The sequence below is a fragment of the Anarrhichthys ocellatus genome, unplaced genomic scaffold, assembly GCF_004355925.1.
Source record: "Anarrhichthys ocellatus isolate YVR2014 unplaced genomic scaffold, GSC_Weel_1.0 scaffold3, whole genome shotgun sequence".
Lineage (NCBI taxonomy): Eukaryota > Metazoa > Chordata > Actinopteri > Perciformes > Anarhichadidae > Anarrhichthys > Anarrhichthys ocellatus.
The window spans coordinates 5,947,936-5,965,933 of NW_022280033.1; the positions used below are offsets into that span (position 1 = coordinate 5,947,936).

At 43.3% G+C, this 17,998-nt stretch overlaps 1 protein-coding gene across 8 annotated transcripts in view; it reads right to left on the reverse strand.

Annotated features, from left to right (window-relative positions):
• The window catches only part of ccser2a (coiled-coil serine-rich protein 2a), a 43,144-nt gene extending 25,703 nt beyond the window's left edge, over positions 1-17,441 (reverse strand). For 3 of the 8 annotated variants that reach the window (XM_031875012.1, XM_031875001.1, XM_031874991.1), the window contains exons 1-2: positions 4,738-17,441; positions 4,434-4,645 (exon numbers count right to left, since the gene is read on the reverse strand). In XM_031875012.1, the coding sequence (XP_031730872.1) occupies positions 4,434-4,645; positions 4,738-6,178 (1,653 nt within the window). In that variant the 5' untranslated portion in view covers positions 6,179-17,441. The remainder of the gene's footprint in view (positions 1-4,433; positions 4,646-4,737) is intronic. The other 5 variants (XM_031874974.1, XM_031874983.1, XM_031874967.1 and 2 more) reach the window with 5 other exon arrangements.
• Positions 17,442-17,998: the final 557 nt, after the last annotated feature.

A 17,998-nucleotide genomic window follows, 5' to 3' on the forward strand; every position in this document is an offset into this window, starting at 1 on the left:
CTAATATATTGTGGCCTTTATCTCTCACAGGGGACCAATAAGCAGCCAATTTAAGATGTGTAATATGTGGGGGCCAGTTGAGAGACAGAGTGGCTTTAAAAAGCAGCATGGTAATGATCTATAGGAAAATAATAGTCACGACTGTGGTCGGAAAATACAGGGAGTCATAATGGATAATCATAGGAACTATAGGCTGTAATTCTGGGAATGACTCAGACAGCAGTTGACACAAGTTGTGTGTGATGGTCTCTATTGAAAGCAATGAATGCTTTCAAAACAGGTTCACAAACAATACTGTTTATCTGGAAAGGGCTGCTGCTGTCAATTTAAAATCAAGACAAACAAAAGCAGGTCAGCTATTAAGCCTCATTAATGCAACAGCATAGCCGGTTCACTGGCAGCATGTTCCAGAAATGGCTAAGCACTCTGCAGACAAAAGGCTTAAGTACCTCACTAAGTTAAACACTAATGAATTGACCTGTCTCTACCTGGCAAAAAAAACAAAAAAAAAAAAAAAAACTAAAATTAGAGGCAAAATAAATATATCAGGGATAAGAGGCAGCAGTAGCTCCGTGGCTTTGAGGAAGTGAAGGGAGAACTAGAGGATTAGGCTATCCAAGAGCAGAAGGGATACAAACTGACAGAGTTATAAAAGGCAAAAGGGAAACGTTCAGGCGGTTTCCATGCAAGGTTTCATGATGCGTGGAGGGATACTGGGCTGTAACTCAGAGGGAAATGTATTGCTTCTAATTACAGAAACTTTACAGCAAAAGTTTGACTACTTCTCAAAGTTACTTATCTGTTTAAGTGTGACCATACAGTTTGAGGTCATGTAAAGATGAAAGCTGGTGACGGTAATGTAGAGCAATACAATATAATAACCCTGCAATGCATACAACGTTTGAGACTGCTAATGTGTTAATGTGGTTGATGGAGATCTGGTAGAGGTGTTGATTCTAGTTATGTCGTATTAAAACTTATATCTTAATATTTGCAAACGCCTTGAATTGAGAGGCAAATACAGAGGGGAGACAACGGCTTAGCTGTATAAAGCCTTCCAACAGCACAACAACCTTCAGACACAGTTTCAAAAGAAATGGAATATCATAGGCTTCACAGAGGATGTATGTATTGCAGAGCTATTGTAGTTCACTGCACAGGTGTTGCTATTATTGTGTCCACCCCTATGTAAATACCAGAAAGCTATTCCTCCGCCACACCCTATGCATGATTGTGTGAATACTTCAAAATAATTCAACCATTTAAATATAAATTGTGCCCGGGTCTTCTGATGCTGTTGCACCGCATTATAAAATTGCGCCGAGGCCTGGGAAACATCAGCAGTCACTGAGAAGTGGCCCTGTGTTTCACAATGCCAGTGTTTTTAAAGCCGGTACTGTACCGAGCTGCACGGTGCATCATGAGAATGTTATTATCAGCTCAGGTAGCCCACTCCTATATTCTGCACAGAGGCATAAGAATGCAGATAGAGCCATATATAGCCAGAAAAATACTGGGACACACAAACCAGGAACACGAGCGCGCACACGCACGTCGGGTCGTCTTAAGGATACACAGCGCCTCCAAGTGGACCGAGCGTGCCACTGCAGCACAGCAAACTAAACCTGCTAGGTTTAGTTAATATCTAATTCATTCTCTCATACCAACAAACAAACACAGGGAGGGTTTTAATTACACAAATGCTATAAACAGCAGTTCCAGTCTTTCTTAAGAGTGTTTATTGTTCTTTTGGCTTGGAGCCATGATGGCCTTGCCTTTTTACAAGATTAAAATTGGGCCTAATTACCCTGCATTTCTTTTTCTGCAGCATCAAATTCAGAGCAGGAGTAGCTTTTCCTGGCAAACTATATACATTGTATTCAAATACTACAAAAGAAACGCATTGATACATTGTTTGATGCCCATAGATAACGCAGGATAAGTCATTTTGGACACTGCTTTTTGACTATATTCATGCTTTTCTTCTGCTCATTACTCAGGAATATTTATTCAGTGAACAAGGTATAGGACTGAGTAACAGTTAGTAATTCAAATGGATGAAATGAAAATAGGAGTAAAAGGGGTGGGACAGAGAGAGCTTAGTGCATTTAATTACAGTAAGTGGGCTCATTTACTCTAATCAAATACCTCAGTGAAATATATCAAACGCCCCGCTCCCTTTAGAGCTGATCAGCAATCAGTCACTACAGTAAATCTCTCCCTTTCTCTTTCAGGTTCTAGTCTTCACTCCCTTTTTCCTCTTTAGCGCCCGCTCACTCATCAAACCGTTCCCTCCCTTAAAGCAAGGACTAATACTATTCCCTTCTTCTCTGACCAGAGATCAGTACACTTAAAGACGTTACTGTCCACTATTGTCTCCAGTCTGCTATTACGGAATGTCTATCACACTTTGCCCTTTCAAAACATCGAAACAAGTCTACCCCATGATGACGGTTCAACTAATCTGCTAAACAACACACACACGGCTCTCTCCTCCTTTTCAGTAAACACATAAAGCTTATTATATCATTTATAATCCTGCTCATTTCAAGCTCTTTACGCATTCCTGAGATGAGGTGCCGTCGTACAGGAATACAGAGCGCCGAAGGGAAGGCCAGCGATGCTATTAACATGCAGTTGGGGGCCAGGTCAGCGTTGCTCTCAGCGAGAGAGAGAGAGAGGCCTTGGCATGAAAGCGGCAGCGAGAGTCGGCAGAAACCTCTAGACAGTTTTGCTTTCCTTTTCAGTCTTTTGTTCTGCCAGTTTAATCCCCAATTATAGAAGGAAGGAGGAATTACTTGTGCTAAACTGCTAAAAAAAAAGGCCTGTAGTTGTAAGCAGGTCTACAAGGACAGTATACATGTGATAATGGCCCCTAAGTCTATTAGCTGAACAAAGTCAACCTTCTACTAAATGAAGTTGAGCTTAATGACATAACAAGCAGGACCTGCATTACTGTCCACAGCACGTCAAACACTTTGATGGACCAACTTTAAAAAACTTTTCCAATCACAGACCAAAGAGAAGGATCTTACGATTGCATAATACTGCATATCTATATTCTTTACGGATAAAAATACCTAAAATTCATATGTAATAGTATAATAGTGATACAGCAGGGCACGCAAACATAAGCTTTATCACACCCATGGAATTCATATCGAGTAAAATATATTCATCAGTATGCAGTGTGATTGAGGGTAATCTAGGTTTGGCTCCTGAAGCCAACAATATGTACATTTCGTCTTTTGAAATGTATATTACAGGCCGACATTGTTTGTCTTTTGAGCGGATGCTTGAACTCTTGTATGAAAAATAATAAGAACTTTATTTATACAGCACCTTAAAAAACAGGAGCTTACAAAGTGCTTTGGCAAAGCGAAGTAAAAGCAGGATACAAGGCAATGCAACAACAGAAAGCCAAACAAGAGTAAGAGAACACTAAGGGAAAAGATAAAACACTACAATAGGTACAAACAATAAAAAATGTAAATAAAATAGATACAAATAAAGTGGAAAGCGCAAAAAAAAAAAAAAAAAGCAAAAGAAGACGATAGACTGATGATAAAAAGACAACATCCCATAAAGCAAGTCTATAAAAATGGGTTTTAAGTGATTTAGAAGAGATTACTGATTCTGCAAGCCTCATCTCCCCAGGCTGGTCGTTCCACAGCAAATGGACCCTGATGGCAAACTGCACGGTCCTTTAGTTTTAAGCCTCGACTTTGGAAAAGCCAGAAGGATCTAAGGTTTGCAAGCTGGCTCGTATCGGGTCAACATTTCTTGCTATGTAGCTTAGGGGCCAGACCCGGAAGTGCTTTAAAAGTGATCAGTAATATCTTAACATCAATCCTAAAAAGAACAGGGAGTCAACAGAGAGAAGCCAGGATTAGGGTGATGTGATGACACAAGTTGAAGGCGAGAGAGTGACTTTTGGTTGACACCAGAAAGGAGTTTTTTTTATAATATGTATCAGACCACTCTTAGGGTGTCATACCTTTCACATTTCTGTCAACTCTCTCAGTCAGGGCTAGTCTTTGCCAACTAGCAATCAATTTCTCAAGTTTTTAGCTTTTGTAACCTTATCTTCGCTAAACGGTTTTGGATGCTCTCCATCCCTCTTCCTTGGTGAAATATGCTACAGAGCAACCTACCAGTTGGCATTAAGCAAGAAAGAGTGGAGAGCACGGGGAGCTTGTTGGCAGACGTTACAACAATAGTGCTCACTTTCTTATCAGTTTAATAATAACAATTGAGATATAGTTGATTTCAACACCTCACGTTAATTAGTCAAGGCAGTGGCAAGAAGTGGAACCAGTGGCGAAATAGTTTCAAGAAAGACCGGATATTAGGACGGCCAAATTAACAAAGGTTATGCTTTTTTTGTACACATTTATGTCACAATTCAATGAAAGTTGGAATCTAGGACTCACCATGCTGTTGAGCTCTGAATCATCAAAGCTGTCACACGGATGTGTCCCAGGCCCCTCGATGGGCTCAAGACCATCTTCATCCCACATGTAGGTTCCACCAGAGCTGTTGGAGGTGGACAGCTCCACAGGCGAAGCCTGAAGGACATCACTCTGCTCTGAAGACAACACCAGTGGTCCCTGGGAGTCCTGCATCGGGCTTTCTTCTTTATGCCCTGCAGAAGACATACAAAAGCTGTACTGAACAACTGACACAAATGTAACACATTTTGACTAGAATTTCCTTTTAAATCATTTTTTTTTTTACCTGCCAGATCCATAGAGTCCCAGTCAAGGGTCTCATTGAGAAAGCTGTGCAAGCGGGTTTGAGTAGTGCTGCCAGTCTTTCTGTTGTCAGGCAGGTCCACATCACTGAACACATCGCCCACACAGTCAAAGTCATCGAGAAACTCTTCACTGGTGTCGCCTCGGTCTAGAGATGAGGCCGAAGATAAGGACATGTCCTCCAGAGTCTCGCCGGCTGTCTGGCCAGAGCTCTTCCTAACCCCACCACTTCCTCCTCCTTTTCCTGCTCCAGAGCTTCCATCACTGTCACTCTGGGAGTCTGCTTTGTCAGCCTCACCAGTCCGCTCAATGTCTATTGCTATCGCTAATAGCCCCGCACATTTAGGGGCAGCTGAAGGTCTGATATCCCCCTTGACCCTTCCTGGAAAAAGATTATTTTGCAGCCCAGATCGAGCCAGCCTGAAACCCAAAGCCCCCCGACTGCCGCCCAGTGATTTGGTCAGGACACAACTGGGGAGCAGTGGCTTCTTCAAAGCGCTGGGAGTGTTGGGTGCTGGGGGGATCGAGAGGGTGGGCAGAGAGGAGGCAGCTGAAGGAGGTCTACTGTACTGAAGTCCTCCACTGAGACCTCCTGAACCTCCAAGGCTTCCATGCAGGCCTCCAAGTCCTAAACTCACCCTACCATTGCTCAGCTGAGGGGGTTTGAGGTAACTACTCCGAGGAGGCCGGAGCTGAGTGTTTGCCAGAGGCTTGGCTAACTCCACAGCCCGGTTAAAGGAGAAGGACCGTATCATGGGCTGGCTGCTGGGCGAGGGAATCTGCTTAAAGTGAGTGAAGCTGTTTGACCGCACCATGTTGTCCTGGGCCAAGGTCTTCAGGCTGTCACTGGACTGGGACAGGCTGTCTTGAGAGCTACTGCGGGGAGAGCTGGAGTCAAACATTGGTCGCGCAAGGCGGGACTCCGACCCTGCTCGAGCAGGAACGCTGGAGCCATTATGGCCCATTTTAGGACCGCCGTTCAGTGGGCTTCGGCCTAGCTTGGTCCCTACTTTGGGACTCATCTTCAAGGATTGCTTAGGGATGGCTTTGGGACTGGAGACAGCCAACATCAAAGCACCTGACCTCCGCATCTTGGGTGTCGCCGGAGAGCCGTTCTTTACCTCCTTTGCCAATGAGGGAAGCTGTGTCTGAGCCTCGTCTTCAACTCCATCTCCAGGGCTGGCTGGGGTGGTGGGGCTCGGGGGGGTCGTCCCCTCATCTCTCTTCCATTTCAGTGAAAAAGGAGAGGTACGGATTACACCATTTGGGCGTGTTGCCGGGGGAGTGGTCTTACCATCCTGGGTAGGGGTGGTTGGCTGTGTGGAACCATTGTACAAAGGGCTAGCACCACCAGCTGAGGAGCGTCCACCGAACTTAGGCAGTCTAGATACCATGGCAGACTTGGTGGGTGCTTTTTCTTCCATTAGATGCCAACAAAGGCATGGAGGAACATGAAATCACACTCAACTGGGGAAAGAATAGAAAAAAGACAGACAGATTAGATTTAAGTGTCCATGACTTGGGACACACTGACAAGCATCTTTATATCTTACTTTAATTGGTTAACATAGTCCTGTTGATGACAAAAAAACACTACTGTGAAAAGTTCCATTACAGGTTGAGTGAAAGAGGAAACTCAAATGTAGTTTGAAACACACATTAGCAAACGCAGAGACACACACTTGTGAACGTATGCCCTGATCTGTAATGTATCTGTAAAGATAAGCAGTAATAATACCACAGCTCGTCCTGTCCACCTCCTGCAGTGGCTGCATGTCTCTCTCCTTTTCAAAGATCGCTGACTGTGAGGAGCATTAGGGATTAATCTGGCAAGCTTACAGGGTGACTTGAGACTTTGTCCCGGAAAGTCTGGCATGACGCTTCCACGTGGTAATGTGAGAGACACAATGGCCAATTCAATTGCATGCAACTGGTACAGGGCCACAAATTTTAAATCACACATGATGAATCTGATGTCTCTTCCTTAAACAATGTTCTAAGTACTTGACTATTTTCAAAGTAGACGGCACCACTGTATGAAACTAAATCCAGTGCAGGAAACTGAAGAGTGTGCTTGTTGTGATTCGTTTGAAATAATGTAATCATTACATAAAATCTCCGAAAACTTGAGGGTAAATAAAAGGAAGAGTTTTACACATGACCTGTAGCTGGCGCAGGTTTTTGCAGGATATGGCGCCAACACGCCTGGCCAACAAAACAACGGGCAAACAGACAAGGCCTGGAGGACAAGAAGAAAAACCAGCGCTGGGAAGCTGGCCAGCACTATGAATAGTGAATGGAGGACGTACAGCATGTAAAGCCAATAGAGGGAGAACACGGGGCCGCTTCCTGTTATAAAATCATTCAATTCCAAATCAGCCATGTGACAAGTGTACATGCGTTTGTGGTGCACCTGCGTGTTACATCCATCTGGCTAGTGCTGGAAGATTATGAATAGGAAAGTTAGTGAGATCCAGATGGCTGGTGCGCTTAGCAGAAAGTGATCCATCTGCATGAGGGAGCAAAGCAGTTATTAAAAAGGTGTCTGTAGACTTTTTCACCCCGGTAGAAAATAAATGAGTGTTGCATCAAACATTCATTAATTAACTTTTAAGAAATGCCTGCTGTGTTGCTCGTCCACAGTAGATCGAGCAATTTCTCACATGTGAGTTAATCCTTTGACAAACTGGCACAAAGACACAAAAGGCAGATACTTCAATTTTGAAGGGGTGGGGGAGGGGTGTTGTGTTACAATGTGGGTCTCCTAATCGGGGGAAAAAAAAAAAGAACTCCACACTGCCCCACATTCCCATGCGCAGACACACGCGTCTACAATTAAAAGAGACACACTCGCCACTGCCATAGAAGTCTGGCTATGCCACCATCCTAATCCATTGCATAGACACACATGGGCACGAGCACTAACAAACACACAGTTACACACAAAATCAGGTCAGCATGTGCAGGCAGGGCAACCAAAGCCTCTCTGCCCCGGGGAAGGGGGGGGGGGAATGTATGCGTCTATGTGTGTGTTTAATGGGAAGCAATTCGATTAGGGGTTGTTTTTTTTGCTACTGTGAATGAACCCACAACCTCTCAACTTTCATTCACGTCCAGCGTGGCAGATCCACACACTGCCAACGTTTATTCATCTGGGTCATCTCACTCATCATACGGCCGTCTGCAGTGCTGGTGCAAGTCACCAGAAATCCACAGCTTCAATTCTTGTTATATATAAGTTTTGTTGTAAAAAAAAAAGTGCCACATACATTCATCAGTGCAAGCACTAAGTAAACACTTTGAAGAAATTATTATTTTAAAATCAGTAAATGTGTCTTGAAAGTATCTTGGTTCTATTACTCGGTGCTAGAAACACACTAAGGTTAATGCCCGGCCCTGATCCCTTATACTGGGACAAAGACACAGGTCAGCTCCAGAGGACCACACATAAACAACAGCGTTCTAATGACTGACACACATTCAGAGGTAGAGCAGTAAACCGTGCAGGCCATCTGTCAAACGCTCATATCTGTAGGCCAGCCCCCCCCCCCAGAGTATAGAACTGTAAATAAATAGACCAGAGCTTCACTAACATCTAGCAAATGGTTTGCACTAAACCCTTATCAACCAAAGAACGTGCCTTTTGTGCCTCTGCACTGCATACGAAAGAAAACATGAAATCTTAACAGTGTAAAAAGATAAATAATGTAAAGACAACAGAGACACAGTCCGACTGAAGTAAGGGTTGTAATCATACCTCTGTATATCGTGAAAACATAACGTTCCAGTAAAAACAAATGATGTACACTGCAATGAGAGACAGTCGAACAAGCCTAAGAGCTGTTGATTCATTTTAACCCGATTCAACATTGAAATCTACAGATATAACAATGAAGTTTCTTTGTTTTCTTGTTTGTATTCTTCATTGCAGTTGTATCTCGATTCCCCAAAACCTCAATGTTTTATAGATTGCGTCTGTTTCCTAGAACTGACGAAGGGCCGAGATCAACTTCCAATATCACCCGGTGCTTGTACAGCTTCGCCGCGGTTTCACTCCCCGTCAAGGGAGACGAACAATACACACAATGGAATGCACAGAGATGCAGACAGTTACTGTTAAATAGAGTTAGACGTGAAGAGACGGTGACACAAAACCTCAGGCTTCTCCCACAGAGAGATCTCCTGCTAGACCTGCATATTAGCATCTCAGCAGTCATCCCCCGTGTGTGAAATGAGCAGGAAGGTGAGATGACATCTTTTCTTACTCTCTGCAGACAGAGAAATGGGAGCTTCCCGTCTGTCTGCCAGTGAGGTTATTTGGCCTTACTTCATTTCCGACTCAGAGGACAGCCAGACAGAACGCACCTGGCAGAGACGCAGGAAAGGCTGAACAATTGGATTGTGCAAGAATACGGACGTTTATTACTCCTCTGGCAAAGCTTTCACTTTTGAACTGCACACACACACACACACACACTACAAAGATGCATTCTTCCAGAGTAACAGGATGGATGCAGATAGGATGCGACGGGCCGAGGGCTACGATCTATTGGGTCATGAATGAATGTGCTCTACTACACACAGTAAACCCTCTATTCTGCTGTGTCTGACCCCATCTCCCAATGCTCACAGTTCTCTCCCACTACAATGTCTCTGACAGCAGAACGTCAGGCTTCATCCACCTTTTCTCTCTTAACTCTCCTTCATTCAATTTTGAAAGAATGAGAAGGGGAGGATTTTTATTTGACTTTATTGAGACTGTGGAAACCCCAGAGAAGGATCCAGAGTGAGGGATGCCAGATGTAAAAAAAGCAATTTCAAAAGAAAACAAACAATATCAGAAACTGAAATCAAAGCTGTATATAAACATGGGTGTAAAGCGTACTGTGACTTCTGTGTACTGACTGCTACACCCCTAGTGTACATTAGTGCCAAATACTTTTTAAAGCATTAAATATATATACAGTATATATTTGCCCAGCTTTGCTGTCCTTGTTCCTAGCTGTTATCATATTTCCTGTGTAGAGTGGTAAATTATAGTTAAATGTTCAGAATAGCTTCCTAAATACAACAGCAGTGTGTGTAACTGCAGAGGCTGAAAATCCAAACAAAAAGTAGCTTCAGCAAGACTTAAGAAGAAGAGTGCTTTCTCCTTTGAAAAAAACAAACAAACTATTAAACTAAAATCACTATATTTCAGCAATTCAAACCATCATGGACTGTGATTCACCTCCATAATGAAGACAGCCACGCGTGGAGTGAAGCACATGACGGATGGCTGGAGTGAGCGAGAGAAGATGAAGACTCTTGTGGCACGGTTTCATAAATAGTACGATGTTGAAGGCAGCTGCAACTTGCAACTCCTCCCTACCTCCATCTCTCTCTATATATCTTTCTGTCCATCTTGTGGTAAATCTGTCTTTCATAGCGACAAACCAATCAATTATATGGATCAAATGTTATATAAGCCCTGTCTGAAGAGCCTAGTTTGTCATCCAGCTGGCTCCACACTTACACAAGATAAAGGACCACCCACACACACACATAAGAGCCGTGTCCTTCTCCTCTGTGGAGACTCCCAACAAAGCCAAAGGCTTGTTTTAACCAACAGTACAGATCCATTTATTTTAAAGAAAATATGTAGACCGGATGATATCTAATTCAAAGTCTCTGCTCTGAGAATGGATGAAGGCTTTAAAAATACAACCCGACAATCAAATGAAGCCCAAATGACTTTCTCACCTCCTACTGAATCTAAACCAAAGTGCAGCTTCATTTCCATATATTGACGGAGTCCAGTGTCCCAGTGGAGTAATAACCAGGCCCGTCATCTGGTCTGAGCGGTACTGGGCCACAGCTCTGCCCCTGAAGAGATTAACAGAGTGCCATTAGAGCAGGCTAATAGAATGAGACAGGGATGAAAGCAACACTGACGCTAGGCTAATGTGTATTGAGTGAAAGCAATAGTCTGGGCTGCACGGATGCTACGTGATGCTAATCCAATGAGACGGTATAGAGGGTTTGGTAATGCTGTACGCTAACTGTGGTAGATCAAATGGCAGAGACCAACAGAGTGTTGTTGAGAGAGAGTAGAGAGAAGTGAAGAAAGACAGAGAAGGTGTGGTAATGTGCTACATGAACAACTACAGTGTGTACTCATTGCATGTTGGAAGTAACACACAGACACGATTGCTCATAACGCACCACAGAAAAGTAGATTACAAAAGATTACCTTAACCCAGTGAACTTGTGTTGACTAGTCCGATCATCTTCATCCCGGAGTCAGAGCTACGCCCTGCCATGTCACTCTGAAACATCTAACCTGAAAGTAATGTAGCACCCAAAAGAAAGAGCACAGCAGCAGGAAGACACTCTTCAGAGGTCGATCTGTCTGCTGCCTGGCTCTCTCCCTGCAAGTGTGTGTGTGTGTGTGTGGTGATGGGTGTGTGGGTGGAGAGAACAGAGCCTTTATGGGTGTGTTTAATATTTGATAGGGCATCTTTTAGGAGCCACACCTAGTGTGCTGCAAGTGGGTGAGGAGAAATCATGTTTTGGAGGAAAATACACTAAAAAGAAGAGAAGAAACACATTACAGAGACCCATTTCCAGTACAAATGAGATTATCTGCAGCAGGGAAAGAGGCTGATCAACTATCCACAATATGGTACAAAGTCTACAGACTAAAGCTACTTAATCCTCCCAGCTCAAGACATTTTTACCAACAAGCCAAAGTAGCAATTTCCAGTGTGCATGCTGCAGCCCCCGTAATCACCAGAGGATCACCAGAGGGGATAACATAGGGAAACGGACCCTGCCTGGGCCCTCAGCTGCACATGAAAAGTCACTCCAGCTAAGAGGAGTTTGTTGTGGTTCTCATAAAGATTCAATGCGAGTTCAATTTCCTCCGACTCATTTCATGGTCGACAGCATACTGGTTCCAGTCAGTCAACCGTTTTCTGCTGAGTGCCAGTCGTAAAACAATACGAGCACTGCCGGCTCCTCCATATCTCCCGTTTGTCGGTACACGCCCTGATAAATCCCAGCAGGGAGTCTGATGTAACCCACACCAGCAGCAATAAAGTCAAAGGAATACTTCAGCTTTTAAATTGCTTCAGGTTCGGCTTCCATTAACAAGCTTCAATCAAAGACAGCTGTTGAATATAAGATGCATTTCATTTTCCTACTCAATGATAAGGAGGAGAGAGATATTTTTGTGTGGTGCTGCATTCATTTAGGATGCACGCACAGAACCAAGATAGTGACAGAGAAAGTCTGAACCAAAATGAGTCATACATGTGACACGAACCGTCCTCATCCATAAGAATAACACTCCTGCCCTCTCTCTGAGGTGTGATGGAGCAGTAGAAGTCATGGCAGGACTTGGCAGAATCTAATTATCTTCCCCGTTTGAGCCGCCCAGATGTCCACGCACCAATCACCATAATCACGTTTCTCCTCACACCACTCCTCTCTCTGCTTCATCGTTCATTGTACGCCCTGAACGGACAGACGGGAGAGTATCTGTTCTCTCCTCGGCCTTCACCTGAACCTCACTTTGAGAGGACTGCAGGGCATTCGACAGCTCCGTTTAATTCTCACCTTCTGATTGGCTACAGCGCAGGTGTCAATCACCGTCAGTGAGGTCATTACAGTCGTTTGTGTAGATGATAGCCGAAGGCCGGGCAGACAGCAGCCCGAGGCCAGCTTTTCTGATGGCATTAACTGTTATCTTTTTGTAGCCATTGCCTCGCAATACTTTGGAGTTATGTCAGGTGAGCAGAGAAGTTCACTTTATATATACATGTAAGTAAACAACTCTCAGCTGGACATGCTAGCAAAGAATGGTTATTATTGAGCTGATGTGCTGGGTTTATGAGTTGTTATGTGAATCTGTACTGGTTTAGAGGTCCAGCAAACCACACAGGTACGTTGAAAGTGGCCGAGAGCTGCACAGACCCTCAAAGTGGAGTGTTGGTTCTCAGTGGGATCAGCAGTGCAGAATCAATTGAATGAATGTAAATTAAAATGATCGTTTACTCTGACCTATACCTGTAAAACCATTAAAACTATCAAAAGGTGTTTTCCCTGTCGATCATCTGTAGTCGTTTCATTTCTATCGCATTAAATCAATTAATACAAGCTGTTTATATAATAGCCCGTCTGAAGTGCAAAATGTCAAAAATCAATTATTAAAGCAATCCCGAGTTGCAGTCCAAACAATCAAGATTACATTACAAATTAGATCTTTTTTTTTTTCTATAATTATGGGTACAGCCTCGGTTTAGACTCAAAATATCCCGTGGGGAATATCGGCACTAATCTCGTCAACAAAGAATCGAGTGCATGTAACGTGACCGTCAAGGAGCGTTACCCCGTCAGTGCAGGTGAGCGGATGTGTGCGATCCGATAAACATTCCCTGATAAGCCGAAATCATCTATGAAAAATATCTATTGAAATGTATCTTGGCAGCAACTTGGGAGTAAGTCACGCTGTTGTGAAAGCATATTCTATGATCTGTTATTAAGTTATACTGTTGGCATGGTATAACATTTAAATAAATAGTCTGCTTCAAAGCTATGCTGAGAACTTGACAACATTTATACGAAACACAATATCACGTTTAACTGAAGTGTCATGCTTTTAGATTATAAAAAGTAAAGGCACATGCATCGGATTAGAGCCCCTTAAGTGAAGGATAAAGCCTTTAGAAGCATGTTTTCTCACATGATTCATGAACACACACACACACACACACACACACACACGTAGAGTTACGGCCAGTTCAGCAACTGCCTGCCTTCCCCCAAAGTTTTCTTTGATGCCAGAACAATGACATCACATAACCTTCTGCTGAATCAACGGCTTTTCTTCAAACCGACATGCGAGTTCATCTGAATCATCTCCGGCTCATATACCTTCTGTTACACTGCGAAACACAGGCCTGTCATGAGAGGTGAGAGACGAGGCTTTGGTAAGGCCCTGAATATGAAACATAGCCTAAATTATAAGCGTTAAATTGATGGTGTTCCTGGTGGATTCATCCTCTGTGAATGGACAATGCACTACTTCCTCTCTGCCCAACTTCCCTCTTTTCCTGTGCCTCCTTCCTGTTCACCCCATCTCTCAATTATCCTCTTCGGCAGTGCATGCTTCTGCAGTAACTAGCAAACAGTCTCACATGAGGCCGGGGGAGAACACGGCCTCCTCGTATCAAATAAGGCCACAGTTCGGGGTTAACATCCATCAAACGCCATACCTTTGTGTCCCGTTTCTCACAGGGATTAGAGCTATAAAGTCAACCGATGAAACTAGAAGGGAACCCATCTAAAAGAGCGTCTGATACAATAGAGTAACCTTTCTACTCCCCTGGGGTAAACTGGCTGAATACTCATTGGTGGCGGTTGAGGCCAGATAAACCCCGCTGTGCGAATCGCTTTGAGCACAGAAAGGCTATTGTGCGCAGTGAAGTCCATTACACGGTGACGATAAATGCTGCAGTTTGAGCCCGCCATGCAAACACAGTATTTGAATATAAACGTCACGCTTGTGCAAGTAAAAGTAAACTTTTACCCTCTCTGTCTCCCACACACCAACGGCTTTATCCCAAGCACATAAAGACTCTATATGTCACATGACTCAACGCCTTAAAGGATTATTGAATGAGACGTAAAGGTTTTAAGGAGAGCACCCCTCATGACCTAATAAGACACGGAGGAACTGGATGAAGCAGGGACACATACTTTCTTTTATCGGTCACGTGGGAACACGTGCTGAAAATACCATGCTTCTGAATCTGCACTCAGTACAGGAAACAGTTCTTATGAAGTACCGTCAATTGAAAAGTAACGACGACAATGACAGGAAATGAATGTGACTTATGTGCTTCAATTTATCTGATAAATGTACATACAAAATGTCAATTTTTAATCTAATTAATTCCTACTTGAAGGCCATGCACACTCATTTAAAGCTATATTATTAGGCGGAGACGGAAGTTGGACAACGTCAACAATGCACAGTCAGTGTACACGCCCACACACAAGGTGTAATCAGGCCAGGTAAATACACCTGTGTGTGTGCACCATGGGTATAGAAGCTTACAATGATGCACATTATTATTATGAAAATAGAACATGACAGTAGGTCACTATAAGGACAAAGCTAAATCCCCCCCGACAGAAATGTCATGAATGAGCCCCTGATCTTATCAAAAGTGTTGTATTTAAGTGTTTACGACATGTGTAGGTACAGCCAGATTGTTTTTAGCAACTGCTCATTGTGTCTGAACAATACATGGCGTCATCGAGCCAATAATGACACACATCTGCTGCCACATACCTGCATTATGTTCACCACGACTCCTGTGTAAACACACTATTTGGAGCAAGAGAACTGAGGGACTTGCACACAGTGAAACACACTCAACCCATTCCATCTACTGCAATAGGGCTGTAAATGGATATAATAGAGCAGTTAACCAATGTGCCGTTATCACAATGCAAATAAGGAGATTGTAAATGTATAGAGAAGTCTTTTTTTATTTTTATTCAAATGGCATTTCCTGATCTTTGAGGGACTTTTCTGCCCCCAAGCTCCTGTCAATTATTTCGGACGCCGTCAGTGCATCTGAGACCCGATGTCTACACTCTGCTACACATTGAGCTATTCCAAGCCCTTAAACATCTGTGGTCTTACCGACTGATAAGCGTGGCTAAGCATAGCTCCAATGATAGAGCAGCGGGCAAGGAGGATCAGAGAAAAGTCTAAGTAAAAATCAAGTACACCACAACACACACACATGAAAACATCCACAAAACTAGAAGCACACTGCATTAACTTGAGTGCCCCAATCTCAGCTAGATCCCTCATCTTACAACAAATGAGAAGGAAAGCACAACTCACAGTAAATACAACACCCAGCGTGTAAAGGATGCAGAAAGCTCATGTCTGACAGTTTGAAAAAGGTTGTGTATCACTCACCTTGATCTACACTCCCCGAGTCTGTGATTTCTGGCATTGCCAGACAAATTACTCCAGACTTTTCTGTGTTGTAAGTCGCCAATCTTAGCATCATGCGAGCACACACTTTGACATCTTATCTGTTGGCCCTCAAAGTCATATTACAGTGTCTCAGGAATGAGTACTATGCACAGGGTAATGGGCATGAAGTGTATCTTCACACTAGTCAGTAGAGGGTTAGGGCACAGAGGAAGACAGGCAGACAACACACAGTCTGGGAAAAACCCTCACATATTGAACTGCAATTTGGGGGGGTCCAAATAGTGGAGACATTCAGCTGTTGTTGGGTGGGGGGGGGAATCTGATTGTAAACACACCCTCAGCCAAGGTGGCGCTACAGGACCTATGCGCCAACAGGTGCCTGAGGAACACACACATGGATTCTGCCTGTATGTGTGTGTTTGAACACACACCCCCCCCTACCCTACCCTACCCAAAACACCAGGGACGTCCATCTCACTTACACTAAGGGCAATTAGTCATGCCTTATCCTAATTTGTGCCAGCACGTTGATGCCATGGCGCTTTGCACCGTCTGGGCTGTAATAGATCACAGCCTAAAACGGTACACACACACACATAGTTATGAGACTTGACTGACAGCAACTTCAGTTGTGGTATAAAAATATGAATATGTGAGGCTGCACTTCTGCATAGTATAAAAACCCTCGTTAAATTTGAACTCCTGTCTGAGTGGAGAGTGAAAGCTTGCATCTTGAGTTACCCTTTAATCCTGACATGTGCACAAGGAGCAACCATCTCAATGGTGTCTCTCAGACAAGATTGAGTTCCCCTCAAGTCTTTAACTACAGAGCCAAGAGACTGTCTGACACGGTGAAGCACTGCAGAAACACTCCATTAATCTTCCAATGCATCTACATTATGGTATCAGTGTGCACAACTGCTGCTATATGTTGTTATATAACATGCAACTTTTGAATATGCTCAATACATAAAGGCCCAGTCATTCTCATTCATGGTACAGTAACTTATTCCAGGGCATGTTATGACTGAGGGTTTATTAGTACAATATATATAAAGTCAGTAAACATTGCCTACACAGTAAATTGAATTGTCTTCCCATAATTTCACAATCACAACAAGGCATAAGTGACCGGATACATGTGCAACATGATTGCACTTACCTGAATTAAAGCATGTTTACAGCCTCAACGATGAGTCAGCAAACAGTCCGATTGTTCTCTTGTGAATGACATGTTGTCTCTGAACGTTATGGTTCATTGAAGTAGTGAAAGATAGCAAAGTCCAATGAAAAGCTTTAATATATATATATATATATATATATTAATATAAAGTCTGCTTTGTAACTATGTAGAGTCCTGTACAGTTAAGACGAGCTAACCGGGAAAGCAAACACACAACATGGTGGGAATTCTTCGCATTTCCATAAAGTACTTCCACTTTAAGGTCAAAAATAGCCCGAAGCTACTGTATCACTGAGCCGTTAGTTCAACCGTCACGATGTTAATAACAACGAACGCGATGGTACCCCGCGCGCTACCCGTAAAGCGACGGGGAAGGAGTAAACGAACGTGTAAATGCGGTGAAATCCTCATACAAAAACATAGTCCCAAATCTTGAACATGAACTGAACACAGCAGACGAGCACACGGTGCGGAATGACTTCCCAAAGCACTTTATCTGACACCGTCCTCTCGCTCCCAGCTGGGCGGAGCGTTCACAGACACCACCTGGGTCTCAAAGGGTGACAATCAGTGCTAAACTCAAAGTACTTGTTTGTTTGTCTACATCTGTGTACTATTTTTGGGGAAGTTCTCTACATGTCTACCGTTTTTTTTCGGTTAGTTAATTGAGTCGACGTGTTTCGAAAAGCTGCATTCACCATATATGCAAATAAAGCTTGTAGACGTCAGCCTTCCGGCTAGCCGTTGATGTGACGTCAGACTATAATAAGAGACCGCGTGCACGGATACCACACCACAGCTGTCAAGTAATGATCACAGTGCTGTAAGAAGTACTCATATTTTATTTACTTTAGAAAATAAATATCAAGTCCACAGTACAGAAATACTTTGATACAAGTACAAGTTGTATCCTGCATTTAAAATGTTATGTAGTAGCATTAATATATAGGCTACTTAAAGCACAAGTTTAAAATCATTGGATTACGATTAATGATTATTGATGCATTCAAGTGGACATCACTCAACAACTGTTGAATGTGGAGTTATTTATTTATACGT